A 27,978-nucleotide genomic window follows, 5' to 3' on the forward strand; every position below is an offset into this window, starting at 1 on the left:
AGGTGGGGTGGGGGAGGAAGGGGTGGTCCCTTTTTCTGTTTTTATGTCATGTTAAATAACAATTTGTTACGTACATTTGATAAAATGACCTTTGCCATGTCTACAAAAAAAAACAATAAAAAAAGATTTGAAAGAAAAGATGTCCAAAAGGTTTGAAAGGCAATAAATGTGTATAAAGTGTACTGTGCATCTGATGACTCAGGATATATGGATGGCATTTTTAGCACTGTTATACAGTATGATGTATACTCTATCATGTTTTATTGTGTTAGGATGTTTCCATTATTCCAGGCAAAACATCAGTGTATGAGCTATCAAATGTATTAAATGTGAAATACTTCCTCTTAGCAACAGATTTAAGGGTGTCATATTATTCTTGTTGGGAAGGGACATTTAAACAACATCTTTAAATCAAATCCAAATCAGACAGTCAGAGAAATGCCTCCAACTCGAACAAAGCATTTTATGATGATTTCACAGGGAATTATGTGACTAGATTTGGAAAGTCGCTGAGTACATGTTCACATTTGGCATGAAACGCAGTGTGACACAGCACCCGACTGAGAACCAAATATCCAAATCTGCTCCCCCTATTCCCCCAACCTGCTAAACTACCTCCTGCATTGACACTTTCTCCCCTCTGTCAGACTGCAGTGGACAGATAGACAGCCCTTGGGAGGTGCGGAGCAGCCAGTGATCAGAGTGAATTAGAGTTATGCGTGACATGCAAAGGAGAGGCTCCAGAATGTGACAACAGCTGAGTTTTAAAGTGAAGCTTTTCCGCCTGAGGGGAGAGGAATAGACGACAAAGGGAGCGCGGTGCTGTGAAAAGAGTCAACTCCTTTTGTTGGCTCTTTAAAAACAGAGACCTGTTATCCATTGGTCTTCTCATTAAAAGCAGTGGGCTACTGACTGATGTGTTTGGCATCAAAGCAGAGCAGTTAATGAACACGGTTGCGACAGTATAAATCATCTTTGCTGTCCTTGTTAATATCCTCACACCTTTATTAATTGAAATCCCATGTGCAGCGATGTAAATAATGGATAGAAAACAAACCTACATCCTAAATTTATTTTTATGTTTTTGTGTTATTATATTGTGACCAATCCACCAAGCCAGATTCCAAGAATAAACTCAAATTTCTTGTCCAAAAATCATTTAAATTTAATTCTAAATCTGCAAGATCTGATTATATTTGTGTAAAACAGATTCTGATTTAAATCCACAAGATCCACTGGGAGTTAAAACACTAGTACGATAGTTAAAATGAGTTTAATTGTAGCTCTGAATCCTCAAAATGTAATGTGGATTATGATGCAAAAAAAGATTTGAGAGACTAAATCACCAAAAAAGGGTACTTTTCAAGCCAAGAAAACCTTTGTCTTTCTGAACTAATAGAACCAAAAGAATAAATATACATTTCAGTATATTGAAAACCTTTTCCTGTCCAGCTTGCTGGGACTCATATGCTTAATCAAACATATCAGTGTTACAAAGATAGGTCATTTTATGAGGGAAACACACACTTTCATATTTTGTTTGCCCTAAAGTCAGTGCTGTTCAAGCGTTAGACCGAAGACGAACTTTATGGAACCTTATACATTTGTATTGTGGCCCAGTTTTGAGGCCCAGAAGTCATTACTGTTCAAGGAATATTATAACAATGGAGTTCATTTGTCCGGTGATGTTACGTTTGTGTTTTTCTTGCCATACTTTAGCCTGTTGGGAGTATCATGTGACACCTCTGAAGCTCTACATCTCACCTTTCCTCTGTGTATTACACTGCCCATGGAGTTTCCACTATCCTTACAGAGCTGTCAGTGACATTGATACTGCACTACAATAACTAGCACAAAGCCTTTTTACTCAAAGGTTACATAGCCAAGGAGAAAAGTTTGCATCCCCAAGCTTGCAATTTAATATGAAATAATGACCAATGTGGGCTTTATAGTGACAAGGTGTTTTGGTTTCTTCAGTTTGACAGTTTCTGTCTGCGTAATATCTTTAAAATGAACCTGACAGCCTTGTCCATACAGTAACATATGCATCTATCATACAAACTGTGCATAAGTTCATGGAAAATCAACCACAAACATTTGTTCCCTTGGCCCTTGGGGATCGGTTCTCATTCCCATCGTCAGATATTTCATTATTCCTGTCATAATTAAAGAGGACCTATTATGCTTTTGTGCTTTTTCCCTTTCTTTTAGTGTGTTATATAGTTTTTTGTGCATGTAAAAGGTCTGCAAAGTTACAATGCGCAAAGTCCACATCAAAGGGAAAAGAAACACTGCTCCTGAACTGCCTGAAACGCCTTGCTTTAAGCCCCGCCTTTCCTTCTGTAACGTGGTGATGTCACAAAGTAACACATACTAACTGCCTAGCGGCTAGTTTGGAACGCCCTCAAACAAAGCTACTAGAGCGGAGCTGGAGTGGAGTCTGAAGAGTTTGGTTCGGTTGACCAATCATAACAGAGTGGGCCAGCTGACCAATCAGAGCACACTGGGCTTTTCGAGAGGGCGGGGCAGGAGCGTTTCAGGACAGAGGGTGAAAAGAGGTGCAGCAGCACAGCCGGTATGAGAGAAATAAAGCATTTTTTGAACATTAAAGCATTTAAACATGTTTTTGTAGAAACCCCAAATACAAGTATACACCTAAAAATAAGCATAATAGGTCCTCTTTAAAATTAACCTGACAGCCTTATCCATACGGTAATATATGACACATACAGTGGAGGAAATAAGTATTTGATCCCTTGCCGATTTTGTAAGTTTGCCCACTTACAAAGAAAAGAACGGTCTATAATTTTAATGGTAGGTTTATTTTAACAGTGAGAGACAGAATATTAAAAAAAAAATCCAGAAAATCACATCATATAAAAGTTATAAATTGATTTGCATTTGATTGTGGGAAATAAGTATTTGATCCCCTAGCAAAACATGACTCAGTACTTGGTGGAGAAACGTTGTTGGCAAGCACAGAGGTCAGACGTTTCTTGTAGATGGTCACCAGGTTTGTGCACATCTCAGGATGGATTTTGGTCCACTCCTCTTTGCAGATCATCTCCAAATCCTTAAGGTTTTGAGGCTGTCGCATGGCAACTTGAAGCTTCAGCTCCCTCCACAGATTTTCTATGGAATTAAAGTCCGGAGACTGGCTAGGTCACTCCATGACCTTAATGTGCTTCTTCTTGAGCCACTCCTTTGTTGCCTTGGCCGAATGTTTTTGGTCATTGTCGTGCTGGAAGACCCATCCACGTCCCATTTTCAGTGTCCTGGCTGAGGGAAGGAGGTTGTCGCCCAACATTTCACGGTACATGGCCCCGTCCATCCTCCCTTTGATGCGGTGAAGTCGTCCTGTCCCCTTAGCAGAGAAACACCCCCAAAACATAATGTTTCCACCTCCATGCTTGACGGTGTGGATGGTGTTCTTGGGGTTATAGTCAGCATTTCTCTTCCTCCAAACACGGCGAGTCGAGTTGATGCCAAAGAGCTCGATTTTGGTCTCATCTGACCACATCACCTTCTCCCAAGCCTTCTCTGAATCATTCAGGTGTTCATTGGCAAACAGACGGGCCTGTACATGTGCCTTCTTGAGCAGGGGGACCTTGTGGGCGCTGCAGGATTTTAAACCATTACGGTGTAGTGTGTTACCAATGGTTTTCTTGGTGATTGTGGTCCCAGCTGTCTTGCGATTAATTAAGAAGTTCCTCCCGTGTATTTCTGGGCTGATCCCTCACCTTTCTCATGATCATCGATACCCCGAGAGACAAGATCTTGCGTGGAGCCCCAGACCAAGGGCGATTGATGGTCATTTTGTGTTTCTTCCATTTCCGAATAATGGCACCAACAGTTGTCCCCTTCTCACCAAGCTGCTTGCTGATGGTCTTTCATTCCAGTCTTGTGCAGGTCTACAATCTTGTCCCTGACGTCCTTTATACAGCCCTTTGGTCTTGCCCATGGTGGAGAGGTTGGAATCTGATTGTGGACAGGTGTCTTTTATACAGGTAATGAGTTGAGACAGTTGTCTTTTATACAGGTCACGAGTTGAGATTCGGAGTACTTTCTTAAAGCGAGAGGACTAATTTAACCGGTCTGTGGGGGCCAGAATTCTTGTTGGTTGCTAGGGGATCAAATACTTATTTCCCACAATAAAATGAAAATCAATTTATAACTTTTATATAATGTGATTTTCTGGATTTTTTTTAAATATTCTGTCTCACTGTTAAAATAAACCTACCATTAAAATTATAGACCGTTCTTTTCTTTGTAAGTGGGCAAACTTACAAAATCGGCAAGGGATCAAATACTTATTTCCTCCACTGTACCTATCATGCAAGCTGTGCATAAGTTCATGCAAAATCAACCACAAACATTTGTTCCCTTGGCCCTCGGGGATCGGTTGTCATTCCCATCATCAATTAAGTGCATTAAGTGCAAACATGTAAAACCACTTCCTGAAAAGTACAATACAATGACTTTTCTTTGATGCACTTTTCTCTTGAAGCCGTGTTTCACATTTTCAGACTACAGTGCAGGTGTTCTGTGAAAAGCAAACGTAAAAAAGTAGGCCAAATGTGTCACATATTATGTGAAGATGAGCAATCTTGTTTGTTGAGTTAAAGTGGGGGTAGGCAGTATATTTTTGGCATCATTGGGCAAAAATTCCATAATTACCTTTCAGCATATTGTAATTCAAGTGTTCTGAGAGAAAACTAGACTTCTGCACCTCCTCATGGCTCTGTTTTCAGGCTTTAAATAATCGAGCCCGTGACGGGAGACTATGGCCAATCACAGGTCCTTTCAGAGAGAGAGCGTTCATATTTTGCGTTCCTATTGGCTGTGCTCCGGCTGGTAGGCGGTGCTTGGTATTTCCTCAACTGATCTCAACATGGCTGCCGGGTCACAAACTTTCTCATTTTACAGCTACAGTAAACAGTACACTACAAGATGTTTCTGAAAACATTTGAGGAGATAAATAGGCATTACAGTAACAGAATATTGATTCATATTTGATCAACGCTGCCTAGTTTGACTGTTTGATCGAAGTTTGCGAGTGATTGACAGCTGCTCAGAGACGGCAAGGCTCCAGCTTGGCTCTGATTGGTTGTTTTCCTCCGGTCTGTGAAATCTTGCAGATGCCATTAGGAGCACCGGAGGACACAGAGGCACATGATTTTTTCAGATTACCTGTCTCATGCACTAGTCAGGATATAGTGACCGTTTTATAAAAATAACTTTTTTTAATCATATTTGCCCCAATTCTACCTACTGCTGATTTAATGTTTTATGATACAGGATAAAATTGGTGCATTTATTATATTAACTTTCATAGAGGTGATAGTGAAACGTCTCACATCTGAGGTAATTCCTGGACTTTTTCAGTTTTGTCATTAAACACCACAGGGAGGAACTATAGCAGTTACACTAACTTATGACCCTCTCTTTTTTTAATTTTTTTTTAATCCTATTTGCTCCATTTCTACCTACTGCTGATTGAAGAGTTAAAACACTAAATATATGGCTGACAATGAAATAGGCCTTCCGAGATAACCCAGAAATGGAAGTCAAACACAAGCATGGTGGCATTCAAGCTTTTATCTTCCACCAAACAAAGAGCTCCACCAGACCCAGAGCATCAAAACTGTGGTTTTTGGTCAGCTGATTGAACTGGACACACACACAGACAGACAGAAAGCCACAACCTTTCACCCAGAACTGTAAATAATAGCTTCCTTTAATTCACAGCATGTTACCTTTTTGGTAAAGGCTGATGAAGCTTCAGCAGCCCAGCCCACTCTGACTGACTGACTGCTGCTATACCTCCAGCAGTTCCACAGTGGGCGGGTCCAGCTAGTGCTCGTTGGCTTTAGGACCCAGTTGGCTCCTCCAGCGAGGCAGCGGCTCGGCTCTCAGACTGAAGCAGACAAAGGCGAGAGGAGAGACGGCGTGCCGCTATCCTGCAGCATCGACTCACTCACTCACACACTCACTCTCACACACTCACACTCACACTCCCCCCGCACACACTCCCTTCTCTCCGCAAGCAGCGACGCAGGTGAGTCCGCTTTACCGGGTGGTAGGATCATCCACACACTTTACTGAATATATATAAAACTGGTTTGGATTAGGAGTGGAGCTGAGTTGAGATGTCAGGTTATTTTATATATGTGTGTGTGAAAGAAATGGTTTTTCAGATGTGAGCAGGTGGGTTGTGAGTAGGTGTGCGCACACACCCCACCTTTTTTTTTTTCCTAAAGAGAAACTTGCATTTTGTGCCTCTTGCTCTCTCAGCCATGTGGCCACACTCATACCTCATAAATGAGAAGAAGTGTGGCATCAGGAAACTTTTTTTTTCTTCCTTTTGCGACTGTGATTTAAGACTATGTGTGGTGTGGTGTTTCTAGATGGTGTAGATCAGCTACTGGAGAGAGTCATAATGGTTTTGTTGTGTGTGTGTGGGTGGCTCAGCCAGGATCCAGCCCAAAAAATGCCAGTGATACCACACAAATGATAGCACACAATGTTGCTGCAGTGCTGCTTAATGCTCAGCTTCACTTAAGGGGGAGAATGCATTCATTCAGCTGTGGTGGTGATTTCTATGTAAGAATCAAACCATGCAGAGAGATAATCATGATGTAAAAGCTATAGATGTCATAAAAGATAGTGTATTGCTTCCATTGATGCACTTTATCTGGACTCCTGCTGCAGGAGGCTGAGCCGGCAGCAGTGATGGTGATGTCACTGTGAAGGCAAGGCACCCTGTTTGAGACAATGGACTGTCCTAGTTGATGCTCCACTGAGGAAGGGTCACTGTTGGCTCTGCCCATTAGTGCGGCAGATGGGCTCGAAACCTGGCCTTTGTCAGATGAGGAGCCCCCCAGAAGAAGTCCCACCCCTATAGCTATCAGGGTGCCTGTCATATAACCCCAGTCAGCAGCACAGCCAGGGGTTAGCAGGGGAGTGGAGGGCCCTGCCACATGGATGTGGTGGGGGGGCGGGTGGCGGCAGCATGTTTCCTTCTATTCTGGTTTAATGGCTTCTGTTTGTCAATGTGGTCCTCTATACAGAATCTTTATATGCACCATGGAGGACGATGAATTATTATTACATATTGTTAAAGACTGTGAGCAAATGAGCATTAATAGACATTGTCTCATTCATTGGTTTACATGCATGGTATGATAAGAGTGAAATAAGCACTAGAGGCTTCAGAAAATATGTGCTTTTTACTTTTTAGTATGTTGAATGTTCATTAGAAGTAGAACTTTGTGATATGTTTAAGATAAATATCACGATGTGATACTGTGTCGTTCAATGATAAGGCTGCAACCGGTGATTAATTTCCTCTGTCAATTGATTGGTCAATAAAATATCAGAAAATGGTGGTCCAAAGTGACATCTTCAAATGTCTTGTTTTGTCTGACCAACAGTCCAAAATGTAAAGATATTCAAGTTCACATTGATATAAAACAGGAAAAAGCAACAAAACCCTCACATTGGAGAAGCTGGAAACAGAGAAGGGTTGATATTTTTCCCTGGAAAAATGACTGAAAGGATTATTTGATTATCAAAATAGTTGCTGATCAGCTAATTGATTTATCTGCTAATAATTCCAGTTATTCAAAGCAACATGAAGTGTTCTGGTGTTATTTGTGTGACAAAACTGTTCAGACGTGCAAGAAGAAGTGAAAAAACTTCAACTACTACTAGTGCAATATTTCCCACCTCTAACTAGAAGCCTTTCTCACTGGGGGTTTGGTTGAAAATTGCTACAAAATGGTGCAAGATTGAACAATTCTTTCCATGACAGAAGAAGCCAAACTGTGATGTTGTGTCTTAAATGTCATGAAGGAGGAAAACGTGACTTAAAACATCTTAAAAGACATAACGGCGTATGTGTTGTTAACAAGCCACTCAGAGAGGAGATGAGTTCAAAGACCAGTGATCTCTTAGTCAATATGTCAAGCTACTTATGACCTGGAAGAGAAACAAGTGGCATCCAAGACATCTTTGCCAAACATACAATATTTAAAAGGATGTGATCACTCTTGAGAAGGCTTTTTTTTTTTTTTTTTTTTTTTTAAGAATATTTTATTGAAAATGAGATGATGTCAGTGGAGCTGAGCTTTAAACTGATAACTTCCTCTTTTATGTGGGTGGGTGTGAGGGTTTTATGGGTGTGTATCAGAGTTCACTTTGATGGTTCAATGAGCATTTTTGTGGCTTTTGAGGACTGAGTTGTGGTCATCGGGTGCAGGTGGGAGGTTAACCGGAAGAGTCCAGTCTTCCTTTGGCCAGACCGTCCCACATGTAGTATAAGTGGTTTATTGTATGTTGGCTGAACAGATGCATCTTTTGCATAATTTCTAAGGAAGCAGGAAGAGCTGGACCTCCTGTAACATTCAAATCCCCACTATTTTGGGATGAATAACAAGTTACTATATTCCTTCAAATGATGGAAAATTCAAATTCAGTCTTAATGTGGTGAAACTTGACCCAATAACACGTATACTTTCTTACTGTAACATGTAATCCACTCAAATATTAAACACTGCTCTGAGAATCCATTATTCCTACAATGAATGCTTTCACAAGACCTTACATATCTGATATTGTACATATAGCTTTGCCACACATGCTCCACTAAATGCGTTTTCATTAAACTAGACAACAATGGCAGCATATTAACAGCTGGACATATTAACAACAGCAAAGAAATAGAAAAATTCCTCCTCTAATGTGTCATAAACACATTGTGGCATGAGTTTTCTAAGCAGAAAGGCCTGGTCATCTGTTGGTTCCTGGGAATTTTGGGCCTTAATTGATTTCACATGTCTTATCAGTAAGCTCCCAAGTGATCTATCAAAGACTTATTTTAGAACGGTACCCTTGAACTTCTTTAACTGGCCGTGTGCCAGTTACTGATTCATCTGGCCAAGTGAGACGACTGCTCACAGGTGTATGTAGGCGGAGAAGACTAGAGAAGAAGAGACGTATCGTATGTGCGACATGCTTCACGCAGCAGTTTAGCCAAAGCAGATGTTGGATTGTAATCTTACTCTAAGCAAAAATATCATGAGTTTGCAACACTAAATCCCCCTTTATCATACAATTTCTTGTCAGTTTAATAAATTGTAGTCTTACAGTATTTTGTGATTTAATTTAAATCTTTTCCAATGGGAAACCTTAATTAATTAAAAAAATTACATCCATAGAGCTTTTAGAAAGGTGCCGAATAAAAGTATGTCTTTTCCTCAAAAAAAAAGGATTGTGAATGAATCATTTAAAACATTTTGACAGGTCCAAAATGAATGTTTCGTTTGTCTCTGTGGAAGATATCTGACGTTCAGTTCCCACTCCTAACAAGGCTTGTGAGCCAATAGTAAAACAACGTTGGTATCACTCTGTGTCGACAGTGATCAAGTTGCCAGTTAATGTGGAAAAAACTGATAAATGGATGAGTTTGACCCTGGTTTCTCCATCAGGCTGTTATCAATTGCACCTTTTAATGTGTGCTATGTAGTCAGTCAGCCATCTTAATCTCCATCTGTGTGTAATCCTGTTTTCATATCTGCCAACATACATTATTTAAATCCCATATTGAGTGAAAAAAACTGATTTAAACATGATATTAAAAGGATTTATCTTAATTGACATCAGCACCGGTGCCACAGGTTATCAACTGTGCAGAAGGTTTAAGGCCCATTGGATCATCTGTAAAGATGAACTTTTAGTGTAAACTTTAATAACTAAAGGACTGACTGAGGTGCCATAATATTCTGCACATAGTAGTAATGACTCAAACCTTGTACTGAAGGTGATTTTCACAAGCTAAAGCTGTTGTTTGAAGTGGTCAGGGGGAAGACTATCAATCACTGCTTTCAATACAGACACATTTGGCTGCAGCCTGAAGTATTCAGAACCAGTCCTTTAGTCTCACTAGTGGTTTCATTCATTGTCCACCTGTATGCAGATGAAACCATTACATCATTGCAGATTTATAGAATTCAGTTCCTAATGTTCAAAGTTATATGAAAATGCATGTCTCTGTGTTTGAACTAGAAACGTATAGTGATTAATAACAGGAGAGGTTAGTATAACATTCAGATTGTGTTTACTTGAGGGTAAAAATGGATCGTAGAGTTTAGCTAACCTTGTGTTATAGTGAAGTCATCCAGTACGGGAAAAAAATTTTTTTGGTGACTGAAATTATTCTAATATACTAGAGGATATTGTACAATTTTGTATTATTGCAGTATTTTACTTTACATGGATTGTTTTTTTTCCCCCAGACTCTCCGGAGCTGGTCACCACCACCAACATCTGTCACAACCATCTCAACTTTCAGCCATCATGGAGCTAGACTTTGGACATTTTGACGAGCGAGACAAGTCAACCCGCACCGCGCGGGGCGGGCGCCTGAATGGACTTCCCAGCCCTACCCACAGCGCCCACTGCAGCTTCTACCGCACGCGCACCCTGCAGGCCCTCACCAATGAGAAGAAAGCCAAAAAGGTGCGCTTCTACCGCAACGGAGACCGCTACTTCAAGGGCATCGTGTACGCCGTGGCCAACGACCGGTTCCGCACCTTTGACTCGCTCCTGGCTGACCTCACGCGCTCGCTCTCTGACCACATCAACTTGCCTCAAGGTGTCCGCTTCATCTTCACTATTGATGGAATGCGCAAGATCGGCTCAATGGATGAGCTAGAGGAAGGTGAGCATGTGTAGATGGACATACCAAGCACTTTATGAGATGAGGGATCATTTGGATTGTCAATGTCGTCAGTCTAGCTGCAGTAATGAGATCAAATTGAGACATTTTACGCCTCCATGTTAAAGATGATCTGCAGTTTCAAGTCAGTGAGAAGATTTAGAAGCATAACGTTTCCAGTTCTGAGATTAGAAGTCTTATCTTTTCAGTCTAGACTCCAGTAATCTCTTCATATGATGTATCAACTTCTAATCTGAGGAGTTACTTTGGGGCAGTCGAGTGACATGGTCCACTTCTCTCAACTGTTTGCACATTGTACACACATTTTGTTAGGCTATTAAGAGGAAATGTATATGAGAATTTAATTTAATTCGCAAAGCAACAACCCAACCTGTTACTCATGAAATTGTATTTCATGGGTCTGCTTTCAAAGAATTTCTTGAACCTGCTTGTGAAGCTGAAAGCAGGTCTCCTATCTTGGTCTTAATTAGACTTAATGGTCTCAGTTTTTGGGGCGTTTAGCTTGAGAGTCTGGCAGGGGTTCATACTGAGCTGTAAAGTCAGCTCTCTACAGCTCAGCGTGGGATAAATGGTTCATTAACAGACGGCATTAGCATCTAACATGCAGTCACAATTTGGGTTTTTACTGTCAAGCGTCTCCATCAGCCTCCATAGTAACAGAGGTCGGAAAATCCCAATGAAAACTACACCTTTTGGGATTTTAATTTATAGTGAAAAGGAATTAGTTTTTTATTAATTCAGCAGCCAAAACAACATATTTAATGTTGTAAATTTTACTTGTGCTTCTGACTGATAGATGAAGTAGTATGAATGAGTTAGTGTCTTTTGTAATCTATATTTCATCAGAAGTGATTTCCGTGCTTACGGATTTATGTTGTAAAAATTGCCAAAGATGATTTGAAATCCTTTTTGGTTATTGAATAAAGTCGTTGCTTGGCACCAGACAAGATGCTCCATGCATTGGCCAGCCTGAGGAAGTCTTGTCCACTCTATGAGATCGTTCTAAAGAAGTGGGATGAGGTGGACGGAGTGATCTCGGGGTAAAGCTAGAAGATCAACTGCAGCTTAATTTGTTCAAAATGAGATGATCATCTCTGCTCCTTGAGCTGCTTAGGAAAGATACGAGAGGTGTGTGTGTGTGCCTTTATGTGCCGTTCAGCGTGTGTGTGTGGTGGGTGCAGTAAAGTAGGGGCAGCACAGTAAGCACCATGGGTGGTGGTGGGGCTTTTCATTGTGCTTCCTCTTGTGGAGTATAATTAATTGCTCAATCTCCTCTGCACTGTGTAATCCTGCTCTGCGTCTTTTGTCTTTGCCGTAATTTCTCCACATTCGGCCTAATTGTTGCCTTCTGGATTCCCCCTTTTGTCCAAATTTCTTTCTCTCCGTCGTTCTCTCTCCTCCTGCTGCATTTTGCTTTTACTTTAACTCCTCTCCCTGTCTGAGCAAGAACGGCACAATCTGCTGTAAAGAATGGACGTCGACAAAGGGTGACGAAAATGGAAGATTGCTGAGAGGATTGGATGGAGATTGGTCAATTTAGGAAAAGGACATTTGCGATGAGATTATTTTAACTCATCACAGATTTTTTTTCTTTTGAAAAATGGTCAAAGAATGAATGGACCCTCGATGACTGAATACTCTTAGGCAGGCTGGTTGTTAGAATTGAAGTCTAACCAAGCCAAGGGATGCACGCTTTAAAAAGTGAAGCTGTGTCTCCACTGTATCGCTATTACTGTCAGTGTGTACGGTGAAGCAGGTAGTGTGGTCTCACGGGAGAGCCTTGAAGTTTAAACTCGTGTTTTTTTTACAACAGACAAAGACATGCAAGTGTGAGCTACAGCATAGTTCATAATCACACAGTAACACGGCATCTGTTCCATTATTTCAAATGTTTTATTTAATGACATGCTCTCATTGTATATTGCATATGTATATTTTATCCCCTAGAATAGACAAATAAACATTGGCATGAAATCAGTTTGTTCCCCGTCTCAAAAGGATTTTGAAGTTTACTTTAAACCACCAATATTTTTTCAAATCACAAGAACAACCCGTTTCCCAGTCATCCCAATGGAATCTAACCAACGAGATACTGTAGTTGTTGTGTTTAGACATTCAATCCCGGGACTCCTGTCGTTCCCTTAATACGATGGGGATAAAGAACATTTCGTTTTTGGTGACCGACGATCAGAAATAACATTTGGAAAAACTCCGTAGCAACATGTCTCTGCAGAACCAGTCTGGTTACCCAAAGCTGGCCTGTGAAAAGTTTCTATTGACACCATGCTATTTTCTTAAAGTAAAATGATTTTTAGTTGTGTTATTACATCGATGCCAGATGAAATCCAAGATGTGGAAGCCCAGAGATTCCCCCACTGCTCTTGGTATCTCATAATTTCAGTTCCTGCAGGTTCAAATGTTTCTGAGTGGACACCTCTGGGAGTCTCAGGTGTCAGAGTTGAATAACTGAGTGTGTTACAACACACTAACCCAATTTCTTTCTTTGCTGTCACAGGGGAGAGCTATGTTTGTGCATCTGAGAATATCTACAAGAAGGTTGACTACACCAAGAACGTCAACCCCAACTGGTCTGTGAATGTAAAGGCCTCGGCGAGCCAGAAGGCCTTCGGTGCCAGAGGCACCGGCGATCCCAGAGAGGGCAAGGACTTTGTTCGACCCAAGCTAGTGACGGTGATGCGCAGCGGCGTGAAGCCACGCAAGGCTGTGCGCGTCCTGCTCAACAAGAAAACGGCCCACTCCTTCGAGCAGGTGCTCACCGACATCACGGAGGCCATTAAACTTGAAAGCGGCGTGGTCAAGAGGATCTACACGCTCGACGGCAAGCAGGTATGTCTCACGTTTTAGCCACTGCCCAGCTTACATCATGCCAAACCAAAGTTGAAAAACTAACCCACTAAAATCCAAATGTACCAAGCTGCTAATGCCGATTTTGTCTGCATTTTTTTTTTAATGCGTGATAGGGCCCTCTGTTCTAGGAATAACTGGAACAAAGGTGGTACTATACACTATGTAAGCAAAGCTGCACAATAGGAAAATTCGTGGTCAGGAATGAGGACAGTTCATCATTCATGCATCCATCCACACCCAGCCAGGCATATCAGGATCAAAGAAAAGCAGGAAATGATTTGCTTGCATATGCAAAAAGAAAAAAAAACCCAAGCACTCGCATTACATCACATTAATATCCTTAGTCAACAGTGACACGGCAGATCCATGAGAACCTGGAGCATTCATGAGAACAACCTGTGGACACAATGACCTTCATAGTCTGCTGTCTTTATTCTGACTTTAGTCTGAGGCAACATATTCTCCTCTCTTGTGGTTCAGGTCATTCGTGTCCCGTTTACCAGCCTTTTGTTGTGGAGTTAGTTTTTAGGTTATGAGTCCATCTGTCATTGAAAAGCTCAAACGTCCTGGGAAGTTCTTGCTTCCACCCACTATGGTTGTGTACAAAGGGCCAAACCCTGTATTGTTGTGTTTGATCATTTTGTCCCCATTGTTACTCTATTTAGGAGGGTGCACGCTGGTATTTTAGTAAAACAGTGAGAATATGGGTCTAGAAAGACCTTCAACTCATAATCCTTACAATTAACTAAGTTCAGTACCGCTCAGAATCCTTAATGTTACTTTTCTTGTGCATATGAATATTTGTGGCATATGAAGACTTTCATACACAGAGAATTAAACTTGGACATGATGTGTCAGGTAGAATATAGTCCTTTTTTGGAGTTGGCTTGCTGAGACACATGTGAGTTTGGGGCTAAAACATTTTTGGAAGTAAATGTTCAGCTTTCAGTCATCAGACAGTCCTAGAGAGAGACAGTCAATCTATCAAAGACACTGGCACATCTGGATTGTCTGCATGAATTCCCATTTTGAGATGATGAGGATCAAAATGCAGACATTTCTGTAAAATAAGCCCCAGAATAAAGGGCAAAGTGTCTTCAGCAACCTTGATTCCCTGGTGTTCAGTTAATGGATCCTTTGGCAGAAACCAGGGCACTGGAATCCCCACGAGAAGAGAAACGTTTAGTTTCCGCTGGCAGGCTGTGGGCAGTAAAAACCTGCACTGACATCAGGCCTGTATTTTATATACACTAAAGTATGATATTAAGTATACATATAGTGTCTCCTGAATTAACAAATCAAGATGGTCTTGATTTTCTTACCACCAACCATTGCACATTAACCTTATTAACACACTGGCACTTGTTAACATGCATTAGGTTTATGGCTAACTTTATGAGTCTACGCTGCGTAGCTATAGAGCTACTTAATTTGCTTACCTGCTGAATTCAACCAGCAGAATATATTGATATTTTTTTCATAACTTTCCATTTGAAGATTGTTTCCCAACATGGATGGTAAATATCAGCAGCCAAGCTGCAGCTACAGGCTTTGCAGGCAAGAAAATGCTTTCACAGGTTTTGCTTTTTAGACAATTAAGTGCAAATTGTGAGAGAATGCATTCGATAGTTGGCTTGGCAACAGTCATATTTAAGCTGTGCCTCCAATAAAGGTTTATCATGAAGATTAGCAGATTACATAATGTGTTATGGGACAGAGCTGTAAATTCAGCTGAAACAACAAAAGCACAAGAATGGCGAAAGCTAGTCAAAGGATCCATATGAGGCACACAACATGCTGTAACTTTGCCTAAAAGTCACTCCCAGGGGAAGACTATTGTTTTCTGAACACAGTGGTGAAGCTAAAAGGACATCATGTTTTATTCATAGTTATGCTTTATTGGAGCAGCCACCATGCAGGGTCACCCACCTGGAAGACTGGAAAGACCTTTCCACAGGAGACGGACCGTCTAATATGTCCTTTCATATCAACATGTGTGCTACTTTATGAAGTCATAAATGAAATGTGAGTGAGTCCAACAAAATAGGGTGTAAAATTTGGTCATAAATGTAGTTTTCTGTACGCTAAAATGCACTGATCTTGATTAATTTCCAACCTCACACCTGTAACTGACTGCACAGATCAAATACCTTTGCTTTCCACACTATTGTGAATTGTAGTTAATTAACGGAGGCGGGGATGTGGAGCAAGCGTGAAAGCATGTGTGGATAGGAACATGGACATCTGTTCCTCAGTCTTCTCTTTGATATGGTTAAATGTTGGCTAATTCTCCTGCAGGGACCTTTTCCTGTATTATTCATTACAGATGGACTGGGGATCGTGCCCTGCTGAGCTCCTTTAGGTGTTGTACTTCTTCAGGTTTTTTTTTTTCCCTCTGTATTAATAAGGCTGGAATCACCCGTGTCTTGGAGGAGGGGAGGTGTGTTGAAATGATAGATGGGGGAATTTGATTTTAATGCTCTCTCCCAGGGGTGCAGTCTGGCTGCCCAGGGTCTCATACCAGCTTTCTTACACATACACACACTTGCCAAGATGTTTGGATGCTGTAACCACCTTATGGAATATTAATTTTATTCTTATATTTCAGTGTTTTTATCAGTGTGGTTGGGCTGTGGTTCCTCTTCTTGCCATGCATTTTTAATGATGTGTTTCCTCAAAATCAGTTTAATAGCCACCATATGGTAGCCGTCTCAATTTCGAGCATATTGACTCGTTTGTCATCGCTGCAGATATAGATGAATTATTTCATGATTAGTGTCCACTGGTTGTCTTGGGCTTGCGCCAGTCTCATTGCGATGCACCGAAATGTGAGAAAATGCTGCACACATGATTGCGGCGTCTTTGTGTGCAGCAGAGGCACACTGCAGCTGCTCCGTGGTGGAGGTGATATGGTAGAAGCAATATTGATGCAGTGCCCGCCCCTCCCTGACTCTGCTGCGCCGATCCTCCTCTTCCCATTCCATTGCGATAGCTGCTGGGACCGGTTGCTAGGAGACCACATCCCAGGCACAAAGAGAGCCCAGCTGGTGTGGACTGGTCTGTCAGATACCACATCCTGTAGTGGGTGTGAGAGTTTTACTATCAATGCAAGCCTCACATGTCATGCTTTTTAATATACCTGTATACGTTCCATCGTTGTTGGTGTGAACTGGAAGCATGATAGGCTTTTAGTGCATTTAGTGTTTTAAAGGATCAGTTTGTGGCCGAGATTAAAGGCGATTCAGGTTTTTATAGCATTTTTAAAATGCCCACTTCTCACTCTTGATCTTCCTCTTTTTTCCCTTAGTGCCGTGTAGACTCTAAAGACAGCCTGCCCTCCTCTCTTTGTCAGCGTTGTGAACAAAATCACTCCCATTTTCCCCTCAAATGCCGGTGCTTTTCACTTCAATCGGGAAGGGTGGGGCCAGTCATTTTCCATTCGGCGAGCAAATTAGGATCATTTTGTTTTTTCGCTGATGGGTAATAATAATTCCCCGTGCCTAAAACGAAAAAGTGCACGTCTTGATTTGCCCTCACTGCTTCTAAAGGCCACATTAAATCAGTTTATTTAATTGCTGGCAGCCATTTTGTATTCATTCCTCTTTGATAGAGGTGTCTGCATAGGAGAATAGTTCTGATTTGCATTTAAGATCCACTGCTTGTTCATCTGAATTGCAATTTGGCAGGGCTTTTTGTCTAATAGATGTCAAATCCAAATGCAATTTGTGAGTAATGTTGAAGGTTTTGCAGATGCAGTTGCAGGGGGCTCTTTAACAGATTTCAGTGCCCATTATTCTGACCCGGTTTGGAAATGAGGTTTGCATTTAAGTCTTTTCTCTAAAAATTGATTTGTCAACAAAGAGCTGCAGAGGAAAAGAAACGGATGCTTCAGGCGTGCTTCAGGCACAAGGTCACACTGTTATTGTCGGAGAACAAAAGATTCCAATTTTGCTTTAAAAGTTAATAACTCACGGTGAGAAATTATTCACTGAATAGGATATGGATACGGGCATGGGTTTAGGGCTTCTTAACGCCTAGAATACATTCGTAATGGGGAAGAAAAGCCTGCTTCCCCCTTGGTTATCAGTGCTCTTGCAGTCTGCCTGCTCTTTGCCATGCTGCAGAAGCAGTTGTCATGGCAATAAGCTCCGCTGTGATGGATTCAGTTTGTGACAATGGCTGTAATACGCTGAGTGTGCTCTTTACATTGGGTCTTACCTGCTTGCTCTCTGCTCCTCACCCGTCAACACGTCTCACTGCAGCCACGTTTCACTCGCACGTGCACACACACACACACACGGTGTTAAACAGAAGCAGACAATCAGGCTGACAGAGGGGCGTGGTCCCCATGATGAAGCATCTCTAGCAGGCATGGTAGCCTGTATGCATCCCCCCCCACCCTTTCCTGCACGAGTACCACATCAACAAGTGAACATGACCTGGGGGAGGGGGGAAGAGGAGGAAGCACAATTTAATAATGCTAAGGCCACATCAGTCAGCCAAATGGAAAGCCTGCTTCCTCGGGGTCGGGGAGGGGCGGGGTTAAAACAACATCAGGCACCAGCTGCTCCCCATGACTGTGCAGATATCGCTGCCTAACTGGCTCATCTGTGTTCCAAATGCATCCGGAGCACCTCAAGTAGCACACAGACACTGTACCAGATCACCAAAGGTCACAGAGAGGTCAGAAAGGCTCCCACAGCACCAATAATCATCGTTAGAGTTGGAACAAATCACTGCTGATGATCAAATAGTGGCTTTTTTTTGGATTTGACTTTTACCCCGTCATTATATCCATCAACTGAGCTGTTGCGTCAAAAGCAGACATCCCGCCATGAACGTCTTTTATACTTCTGTACCGTGTCAGTCGAAATGAACAAAATGGAGACGCTGAGTGTATTCTGGAGGAATATTCCACTCGGTGCAGCAGAGGCACTGATATTGATCAGGTCTGTGTGGCTACAGTGCAGGAGACGGTGTGGGAGTTTCCCCATGGGTTTGCAAAGCAAGGTCTTACCGGCTCTTTTCAGCCTTTTTTTTATCATTTTTATTCTTCACGCTTCTCTCACAGAGCTCAGTGATGCTGAGACAACACAATATAACAAGCTAATCTGCTCACAGTGAGATTTGTATTTTGTCTTTTTTTTGTCTTTCTGCCCTCACCCTTACACCATCCCCAGAGTCACATCCTCAGCTAACATAAAGAAGACACAGTGAAATAGAAAGTGTGCACCCTTGCAAAGCCTCTGTTGTAATTTCAAGTCTTATTCTTTCAGCTGATTTGTATGTCCGTCATAAACTGATCTGAGATAACTCCTCTATGGTGTCTGTCAGAACACAGCAGATTAGTGTAATCAGTTATATTGGATTCTACTGACTGGCCATTTGCTGACTCATTAGCGCCGGTGGTAAGCCTTTACCGATTAGATGAGTCACGACAGAGAGTCAAAACGACATAATGCAACATTGAATAGCTTTACTTCTGCACAGGGATCAATTAACAGGGCTGTGTAGAGTCAGATATACAGAGAGACAGATAGTGGACCTGGAGAATAGTTCATTCATTATATCTGACTGACTGTGCTGCTGAAAGGATGAGCTGAAGTCGAGACAAGCATCTGCCTGTAGAAGACAAAGGATGCAGGAGCTTTGTTTGGGGATGTTTCCTGCTGCTTCACATACAAGCTGTGGCAAGGAACTGCTGTGTGATTATTGACCTGAGATATTTGTTTTGCAGACCAAATTGTTTAAAAGGTTGGCATTGATTGGTTTAAACAGTTTGAGTTACACCTGGAATGCTTGCCTTCACAAAAACATATTTGACATAAACTTTGAGGCACAGTGCCACAACAGTGGTTGTGGTTCTACACATGTTGTCTCATTTACTGTTAAATATGACCTCTCTGCAAGCAGAGGAGGGTTATATATGTTATTTGCTTCTCTTTCTTATTTATAACATGCATTAAACCTGCAGTAGGCAGAATATTTTTGGCATCATTGAGCAAAAATTCCATAATAACCTTCCAGCATATTGTAATTCAAGTGTTCCTCGTGGCTCTGTTTCCAGGCTTTAAATAATCTAGCCCGTGATGGGAGACTTTGGCCAATCACATTTCACAGTCATTTCAGAGAGAGCGTTCATATTGAGCGTTCTTATTGGCTGTGCTCCAGCTGGTAGGCAGTGCTTGGTATTTCCTCAACTGATCTCAACATGGCTGCCGGGTCACAAACTTTCTCATTTTACAGCTAAACACTACAAGATGTTTCTGAAAACATTTGAGGAGAGAAATAGGCATTACAGTAACAGAATATTGATTAATATATATATATCAGCGCTGCCTAGTTCGACCGTTTGATCGGAGTTTGCAAGTGATTGACAGCTGCTCCAGCTCGGCTCTGATTGGTTGTTTTCCTCCGGTCTATGAAATCTTGCAGACGTAATTAGGAGCACCGGAGGACACAGAGGCACATGATTTTTTTTTTAGATTACCTGTCTCATGCACTACTGTCAGGATATAGTAACCGTTTTATAAAAAAAAATTCTTTAATCATATTTACTCCATTTCTACCTACTGCTGATTTAAGAGTTAAAACACTAAATATATGACTCACTGGCTGACAATGAAATAGTCCTTAAAGATAACCCAGAAATGGAAGTCAAACACAAGCACACTGGCATTCAAGCTTTTATCTTCTACCAACAAAGAGCTCCACCAGACCCAAAGCATCAAACTGTGTTTTTTGTCAGCTGATTGAACTGGACAAACACAGACAGAAAGCCACAACCTTTCACCCATAACTGAGAGAGCGTTCCTATTGAGCGTTCCTATTGGCTGTGCTCCGGCTGGTGGGCGGTGCTTAGTATTTCCTCAACTGATCTCAACATGGCTGCCGGGTCACAAATGTTGCTAAACAGTACACTACAAGATGTTTCTGGAAACATTTGAGGAGAGAAATAGGCATTACAGTAACAGAATATTGATTCATATTTGATCAGCGCTGCCTAGGTTGACCGTTTGATCGGAGATGCGTTTTTTTTTCAGATTACCTGTCTCATGCACTACTGTCTGGATATAGTTTATAAAAAATAACTGTTTTTAATCATATTCCCTCCAATTCTACCCACTGCTGCTTTATTTTTTATGATACTGGATACAATTGATGCATTTATTATATTAACTTTCATAGAGGTGATAGTGAAACGTCTCACATCTGAGGTAATTCCTGGACTTTTTTCAGTTTTGTAGACAAATACTGAAATGAAACACCACAGGGAGGAACTATAGCAGTTACACTAACTTGTGGCCCTCTCTCTTCTCACCACGACGTTCAGAATAAGGGCGCTTAAATTCTATATTCACCACCAAAGTCGTCGTGACCTAATGAATGACGTCTGTGGCCTGTCTGTGGACGATCGGCCAGAGTCGGGCCAAAGCAACTCTGAATAATTCAGTTGTTGTAGTTGGTGGATCCCTGCATAGCTGCTGGTGCTGTTGGTGGTTTTCGGGGGGGTCATGTGGTCCTGACAGCTGGTGAGGCAGAGATTAGGGATGGGCTTGGTGGGACAGAGGGTGGAGGGCACCTGGAGTCTGGAAGGAGCCAGTTTTTCCAGAAAACCCCACCCGCCTTCCTCCAATAAACACACAAATGTGGATATATATAGATACACACAGACTCTGATGTGTGCATTGCCTGTGCAATATGACGGGGTTTTTGATAATCTGATGGCATCATGTCTTCTCATATTGTGCTGGATTCTGTTGCCAGGTGGGGTTGGTGACGCAGACTGACCTTTTCAAATTGAGAGCGGATGCTTTTCTGAACCTATATCCAAATGTTCCCAAGCTGGCCTGCCCTTTCCTCACTGCAGCCATGTTACAAAGGGACTCTGACATTTTACATTTGATCTGATCTCATGCAAAGCAGAATGGTTTTCCCACAACATTTCTATCAACTGTAGACAGATGTCAGGCAAAAAATCCGGTGTGACAATTAACCCATGATGGGCATCCCATGGGAGTGGAGAAACAAATGCCTGATGATAACTAGAGCTGTGTATTGGCCAGAATCTGGCGATACGATACGTATCATGATACAGGGGTTACAATTCAATATATTGCGATATTGTAAGCAAGGCGATATATTGCAATTTTTCTAATCGAATTTTAGGAGAACTGTCATAGTATAAAGACACCATATGCATAAAATTTGGGTAAAAAAAGTTTACTTTTTTATGCAATCATAACAGTGGGATCTGCATTTGCATTTATCACAGTCCCTGTAACATCTAACATCATAGCACTACTTTGAGAGGGCCCATACACTGAGATGGTGCAAATCTTTGCATGAAAACTATAAATTAAAAATTTACAGTGTTTTTGAGACTTGATACAGTGTCACAAAACATAATATTGTGATATTTTCTTACACCCCTAATGATAATGTTGTTAGTCAGAAGGTTGTGCGCATGCAGGTCATGTTTTGGTGATAGTTGGAGTGTCCCAGGGACATTGGATACAAACTGCGCATGAATTATTTGTGGGCTTAATGATTCAAAGAGCACTGGTCAAAGATCTGCACTGTGACTGTACAGATGATGTGGGGATCTTAAGGGATCGCTGTAGGGAATAGGATTAGTAGGATTGCTTAGAAGGATTCAATGTTTTTGCTAAGGACGCTTAAGGAGGATGAATGCTTTATGAATCATGGGGTTAATTAATCCCAGGTTATGTCCGAGTCACCCTGCTTCTAAATGTTTCTTTATAAAAGTTGTAAAAGTTGTTTTGAGGTATTTATATTGAATCTGGTCTTAGGTGAGTGGACAGATTGACTGTGAAGAAATAAAGTAGTGCTGCTGCCGGTTAGAAACCAACAGAGAGGCTTCATTCTGTGAAAGGAGATTAAGGTAGCAGTCTGTTGAATAAACACTTTATCCCTTTAATCAGCTCTGTTCTTAAAGCTATTAAAACATGGACCCTCCCGCCCCACTCCATCTCCTCTCCTCCACCCGCTGGCCTTGTGGGGCGCTTCCTTAATGCTTCCATCTTATGATTAACTGTCAGGTGCCCTCGTTGCCACACAACAGTTTAACCTAATGAAAGTAACATGTATCTAATCTCTTGATAATGAACTCAGAAGGAAAAACCCACATTTGCAGGCTTTTAAATTAGGCTGAAAAACCAATTAGGTTTTGATCCCTGGAGTCAAATCACCATCTCTGTACCATCAGCAGGGATCGTTCAGGCCTGTATCCGGGGAATCTTGTGGGCCACAGAGAGGGGTACAGCTGTTGGATGCCTCGCCAGCGAGTCACCGCCACACACTTTTAGCTCGTCTAGCAGGACGGAGAATCAACATGGCAGCTGCCGGGGTGGGGTGTTCCCAATTTATCTGCAGCTCATAGTTTGGATGTGTATCACAAAGGAAACCGTGATGCATCTTAGCTTTCCTGGCAAACGGCCCAACACGGCGGGTAATCTTTGGGGCCGTGGACCTCTGCAGAGAGACCAGCAAGAGAGTCTTGTGTTTTTCGAAAATTAGGCCCCAAAATTAGCCCTGTGATTAAAGACAGAGTGAGTCATCTGTAGTTCAATTAGCTCATTTGTCTTGATCCAACGACTCAAGTGAGGAATAACAAATGTCATCTGGTGTTGAAAGGCAAAGTGGAAATGAGGCTGAGATGCTTTGTAACAAATCTCCCATTAAAAAAGAGGAAACGCAGCTTTTAGCTTGAATGGCTTTAACAGGCGTGCCTGAGCTGGTAACGGCGCCTGTATAATGGCGAGCAGAGGAGAAGGTGTGGCCCAGAGAGACATCTGTCCACTCAGGACATATTGTGTCAACAGCTGCTATAGAGTGAAAAAGACTCTGTGGAAGGAAGTTGAATCATTTAAACATTACAGCAAAGATGCAACATTATACTCTCTGTTTGGGCCTTTGTGTGTGTGTTTTGTTACATGCAGCTACTGAATGAAGCATGTTAACATGACGAGTAAACACAAAGGTAACCTGCTACTACCTGAAGCTCACTAAATCCTTTGGCTGGCAGACAAGAAGACTTTACACAGTGAATTAATCCCCACAAGGCTGTGTGTTTACAGAGTTCATTTTAAATTAAATTTAACATTTTTGTTTCTGTCATCAAATCTGTGAGCAGCACATCATCCATGGTGCTTCCTCTGCACAGCTATTAGCAACGCCTCATCATGCTGGAAATGTGGATTACATTTTTTAATTAGTCCTGAATCAGCATTACAAATGCACTTTATGAAATTATGAATAACAACATGAATATAATCAGATGAATATGAATAGATTATCCTCCCTTGGCAATTGCGTTGTCTCGGGTTCTGTAACTCTCTCTGTATAAGTGCACTAAAGGCATTGATTAGCATTTAAAACGCTTATTTCTAGCCCTGCCGGTGGCGTGGCTCTAGGGATGGCTCGGTCCACCACAACTATGGATTGCCATGAAATTTGGTACAGCCATTCATGTTCCCCTCAGTATCACTTGTAATAACTCCGGTGACCTTTCATCTAGCATTCATCATCAGGTGAAAATATAAATTTGTCCAATATTTAGTTATCTTCAAAGCTAATGATGTTCACATCAGCCTCATGCGCAAAACTGCCAACGCACAAAACTAAGAGGGTGATGGGGCTGCACGATTTTGAAAAAAAAAAAAGTACTGTAATTGTGATTATTTTGACTGTTATTGCAGTTGCAATATTATTTGCAATATAAGGGGGAATGATATATTTTTTACACCATTATTCTCATTTTCATTTTAAAATGATTATGGTGTGATGTTTGCAGGGATCTGTACCAAACAAAGATATTTTCTTAAGTCTCTAGAATATGATTTTTAGGCCAGCACATCTCTGAAGCATCACAATATTTAATCTTAAATTTTGCCTTTAGCAAATATTGTGCCTCATGCAATTTGAAAATTTCAGTAAGGCCATATTGTGTTAAAAATGTTGATTCATTGTGCAGCCCTAGATAGAGAATTTACATTATACTTGCTTAGCATCAACATTTTAGCATAGTCATTGTTAGTAGTCAAAGCACTGCTGTGCTGTAAGTACACTTTAAACTAGATGCCAGATTATTAAGGTGCTCAAGTTTTCTGTCGTCTTGCTTCGCAGGTTACCTGCCTTCAAGATTTCTTCGGTGAGGACGACGTCTTCATCGCATGTGGACCAGAGAAATTCCGCTATGCCCAGGACGACTTCTCTCTGGATGAGAACGGTGAGCGTGACAGCATGAGTACGTATTTTACATCATAGTCAGACATGGTGGTGACCAGTTTATCAGCTTTGTGCAATATTATTGTAAAAAACATGGTAACACAACATGAGGTTTATAATAATCATGCAGCAATATCGACCAGAAGACAGTAAAACATTATAGCTGTGATAAGATTCATTAAATGTATAAATGATGAATTTGTCCATCTATACACATTAAAACACTTGATAGGGTTCTTGCACTTTCAATGTATGCATGTAAAATAATATGATTAGATATTTAAAATAGGGATTTGAGAAAAATCATAAAACTTGAGCAATTTAGCTAAATCCTTAACATTCAATTTAAGATATCAAGTTTCTGATATACTGCCCCTGGTGCACCTACATGCCTCCTGTGTGTATATATAAATTAAAAATATCCACATAAGAGTGACTGCTAAGTTGCTCCTATCATAATGGATTATATTATTATTTTTTATGTAAAATATGTTCACATACAAAGCTCTGTGCTCATTTATAGTGAGGAGAAAAATGCTATATGTGAGAGGGAGGCCAAGAAACAGAGAAGTCTGTTATCTGCAGCAGGCAGCAGGGATAGAGAAAAAGGTAGAGAAGAAGAAGAAGAGCCATTAATCTGTCCGGTGACAGGTTTAGGCCAGCTGATCTGTTGGTGCTGATACTGCTGAGGAGTCGAGGAGAGAAAATGTAAAAACCAATCCTCTTGCAGAGCCTCTCTGCTCCCCACAGACCTGAAAACCCTATTTTTAACAACCCACTTCCACCTAATGTCCCCTCCTTGAATCGTTCAGTATCTTCTAAATGTCTTTTAATCTCAACGCAGCGCTGATACAGCACTGATTTGTCATTATGCTCCCTTCATCTTGTCTCTTCCCCTCAGTACCTTGTTGAATCTTGGTAGGGTGGAGATGCCAGTACATTTATAATGATCTGGTCTTTCCTTTCGGCATGTACTCCCCCCAATGGAACCACAGCTAAATTGTTTCATTCAGCCTATAATAACCTTGGGGCTATACTAGATAAAATGGCTGAGAGTCTGGAGCATCCAGACGTCCCCGAGTTGGCCTCAGTGGAGTAGAAGAGGAGAGAGCCCCGTCTGTGATACATCACATGGACATTACAACAGCACACAGATCACTCTGGGTGATTTATGGTGATTTTATAAGACAATCTCCTCACAAAAATGAATGATAAGTTACATTTGCTGTGTTTTCAAGGAGTTAAGATTCTATATATGCAAAAATCAGACACACACATGCTGTGAAATGTTCCCTCTATACTTTTGTGTGGGCTAGATGTGAACTTAAAATGTCTCTTTTCTTCTACTGGCACCGCTTTTAAGCTTCGTTTTTGGCAGAATTACCAAAATAGATTTAAATCCCTTGTGGTTATTTTTCACACTCCTTATGTTAAATACAAGACTATGATGGACACGCAGTCAGATAAGAGGACATGTGTACCTACAGCTCTGTTTAAGCAGTTGAAGCTGAGAGGAAACCTGTGCACAGAGGCCTATTTCGAGACCACTGAGTAGACTCGACAAGCTGCCAGTCTAAAGCATTGTCAACGGCGTGGTGGTGGCACACCTCGCAAACAATAGCACATGAATGAATGTACGTCTGTATCCAGTAGTGTGTGAAGGTTAAGAGAGGGAGAGGGAGAGAGAGAGAGAGAGAGAGAGAAGACAGACGTGGTGCGATCCCAGGAGACGGAGGGAGGACAGATAGTATAATTAGCATCAAAAGTGGGAGAGAGGAGGGAGGAGGGGAGGAAACAGAGAGCCTGACAGTACAAACAGAGAGGGGGAGATGCAGAGGGAGGAGTAGCAATGTCTGGAGTCTGTCTATACCCTGTTTAATACACTGACCCAGAATATACTGCATATATTTCTATAGGATTTATAGAAATACTCACTGCTATTTACAGATATCGCTCTCCTGCAGGACTATAAAGAAGAAACTATTCACTGTTACAGCTGGGTGTTGTTCACTTTTTTTCAATACCATAGCCAACCCTTAGGTAGGTAGGTATCTTGCCATTCCATACTGATACCAAATCCCTTCTTTAAGGATAACTAACCTGTTTTTCTACGAACCCCTTCATGTTCATGTAACAAAGGAAGCAGCATTTCTCAAATATGAAATGTCTAAACACAAGCAGTCGAATTTAGTCTTTGCCTAAATAAAAGAAAACAGTTTTGATTTGAATGTAATATTTGATCAAAAGAATAAGTAAACAAGATGCCACCAATACCACCTTTCAGCACAGGTATTGAGGTTTGATTTACAATAATTAAAGTGCAGCTAATAGTCTTGCTTCAGCATGTTAAACACTGATGTGTACAAAAAAAACAAAGCACATCGATAAAATCCATTCAAGCTGACACATTTGTGCACAATGTGGCCCTCGTTGAACAATAATAAAAAGCCTGTGTCTTGACAGAAGAGACGTGGTGACATTCTACGGAAAATGGTTTCTTCATAGTTGTTGTATTTTATGCTTTTCTACTTTGTTCCTGCTTATTTCAGTCTCCTTATCATGATTTTGCTGTGGGCCCATACAAAACTGTGTGTGTTTCCATACTTTGATTGTTGTTAGAACCCAAAATACAACAACAAAATGGAAGCAGCATACTACCATTGTAATGAGGCGGTCTATCTGAGGCCGTTTATCATTTAGAAAATTAATGAAAATGAAGAAAATCATTTGGTTTAAAATCAAAGCAGCCAGCAACCTTGCTGGATTATCAAAACTACACATAGCCAGTGCCAGTGCGTTGGTTGCTTCACTGTATCTTCTTGTATTACATGTTATTTCCATCAATGAATGTGCCAAGTTAACATGCAGTCATTCAGACAGTTCTCAAAATTGAGAAAAGCATTTATCCATTTTACATTATCACGATGGCACCGGAGTCAGAATCATTATTTGATAGCTCTGTTAATACAAATTATAAAAACGCACAAAACACATTTTATAACTTGTGTCTAGGTAGAGCTTTGTAGATTTCAGACATTTTGATGAACCTTAAACTTGTACTTTGGACAGAACTACGTGACCAAACGTGATCACATGCAGCTCACTTCCTTTTCTAACTTTCT

General features: G+C 41.2%; 1 protein-coding gene across 1 annotated transcript in view; it reads left to right on the top strand.

The window, feature by feature from the left end:
• Positions 1-5,874: 5,874 nt before the first annotated feature.
• The window catches only part of LOC119475816 (neuronal migration protein doublecortin-like), a 29,061-nt gene continuing 6,957 nt past the window's right edge, over positions 5,875-27,978 (top strand). The window contains exons 1-4 of the mRNA XM_037748871.1: positions 5,875-6,058; positions 10,296-10,720; positions 13,254-13,585; positions 24,755-24,857. Of these exons, the coding sequence (XP_037604799.1) occupies positions 10,357-10,720; positions 13,254-13,585; positions 24,755-24,857 (799 nt within the window). The 5' untranslated portion in view covers positions 5,875-6,058; positions 10,296-10,356. The remainder of the gene's footprint in view (positions 6,059-10,295; positions 10,721-13,253; positions 13,586-24,754; positions 24,858-27,978) is intronic.

Source organism: Sebastes umbrosus, chromosome 17 (assembly GCF_015220745.1).
Source record: "Sebastes umbrosus isolate fSebUmb1 chromosome 17, fSebUmb1.pri, whole genome shotgun sequence".
Classification (NCBI taxonomy): Eukaryota; Metazoa; Chordata; class Actinopteri; order Perciformes; family Sebastidae; genus Sebastes; species Sebastes umbrosus.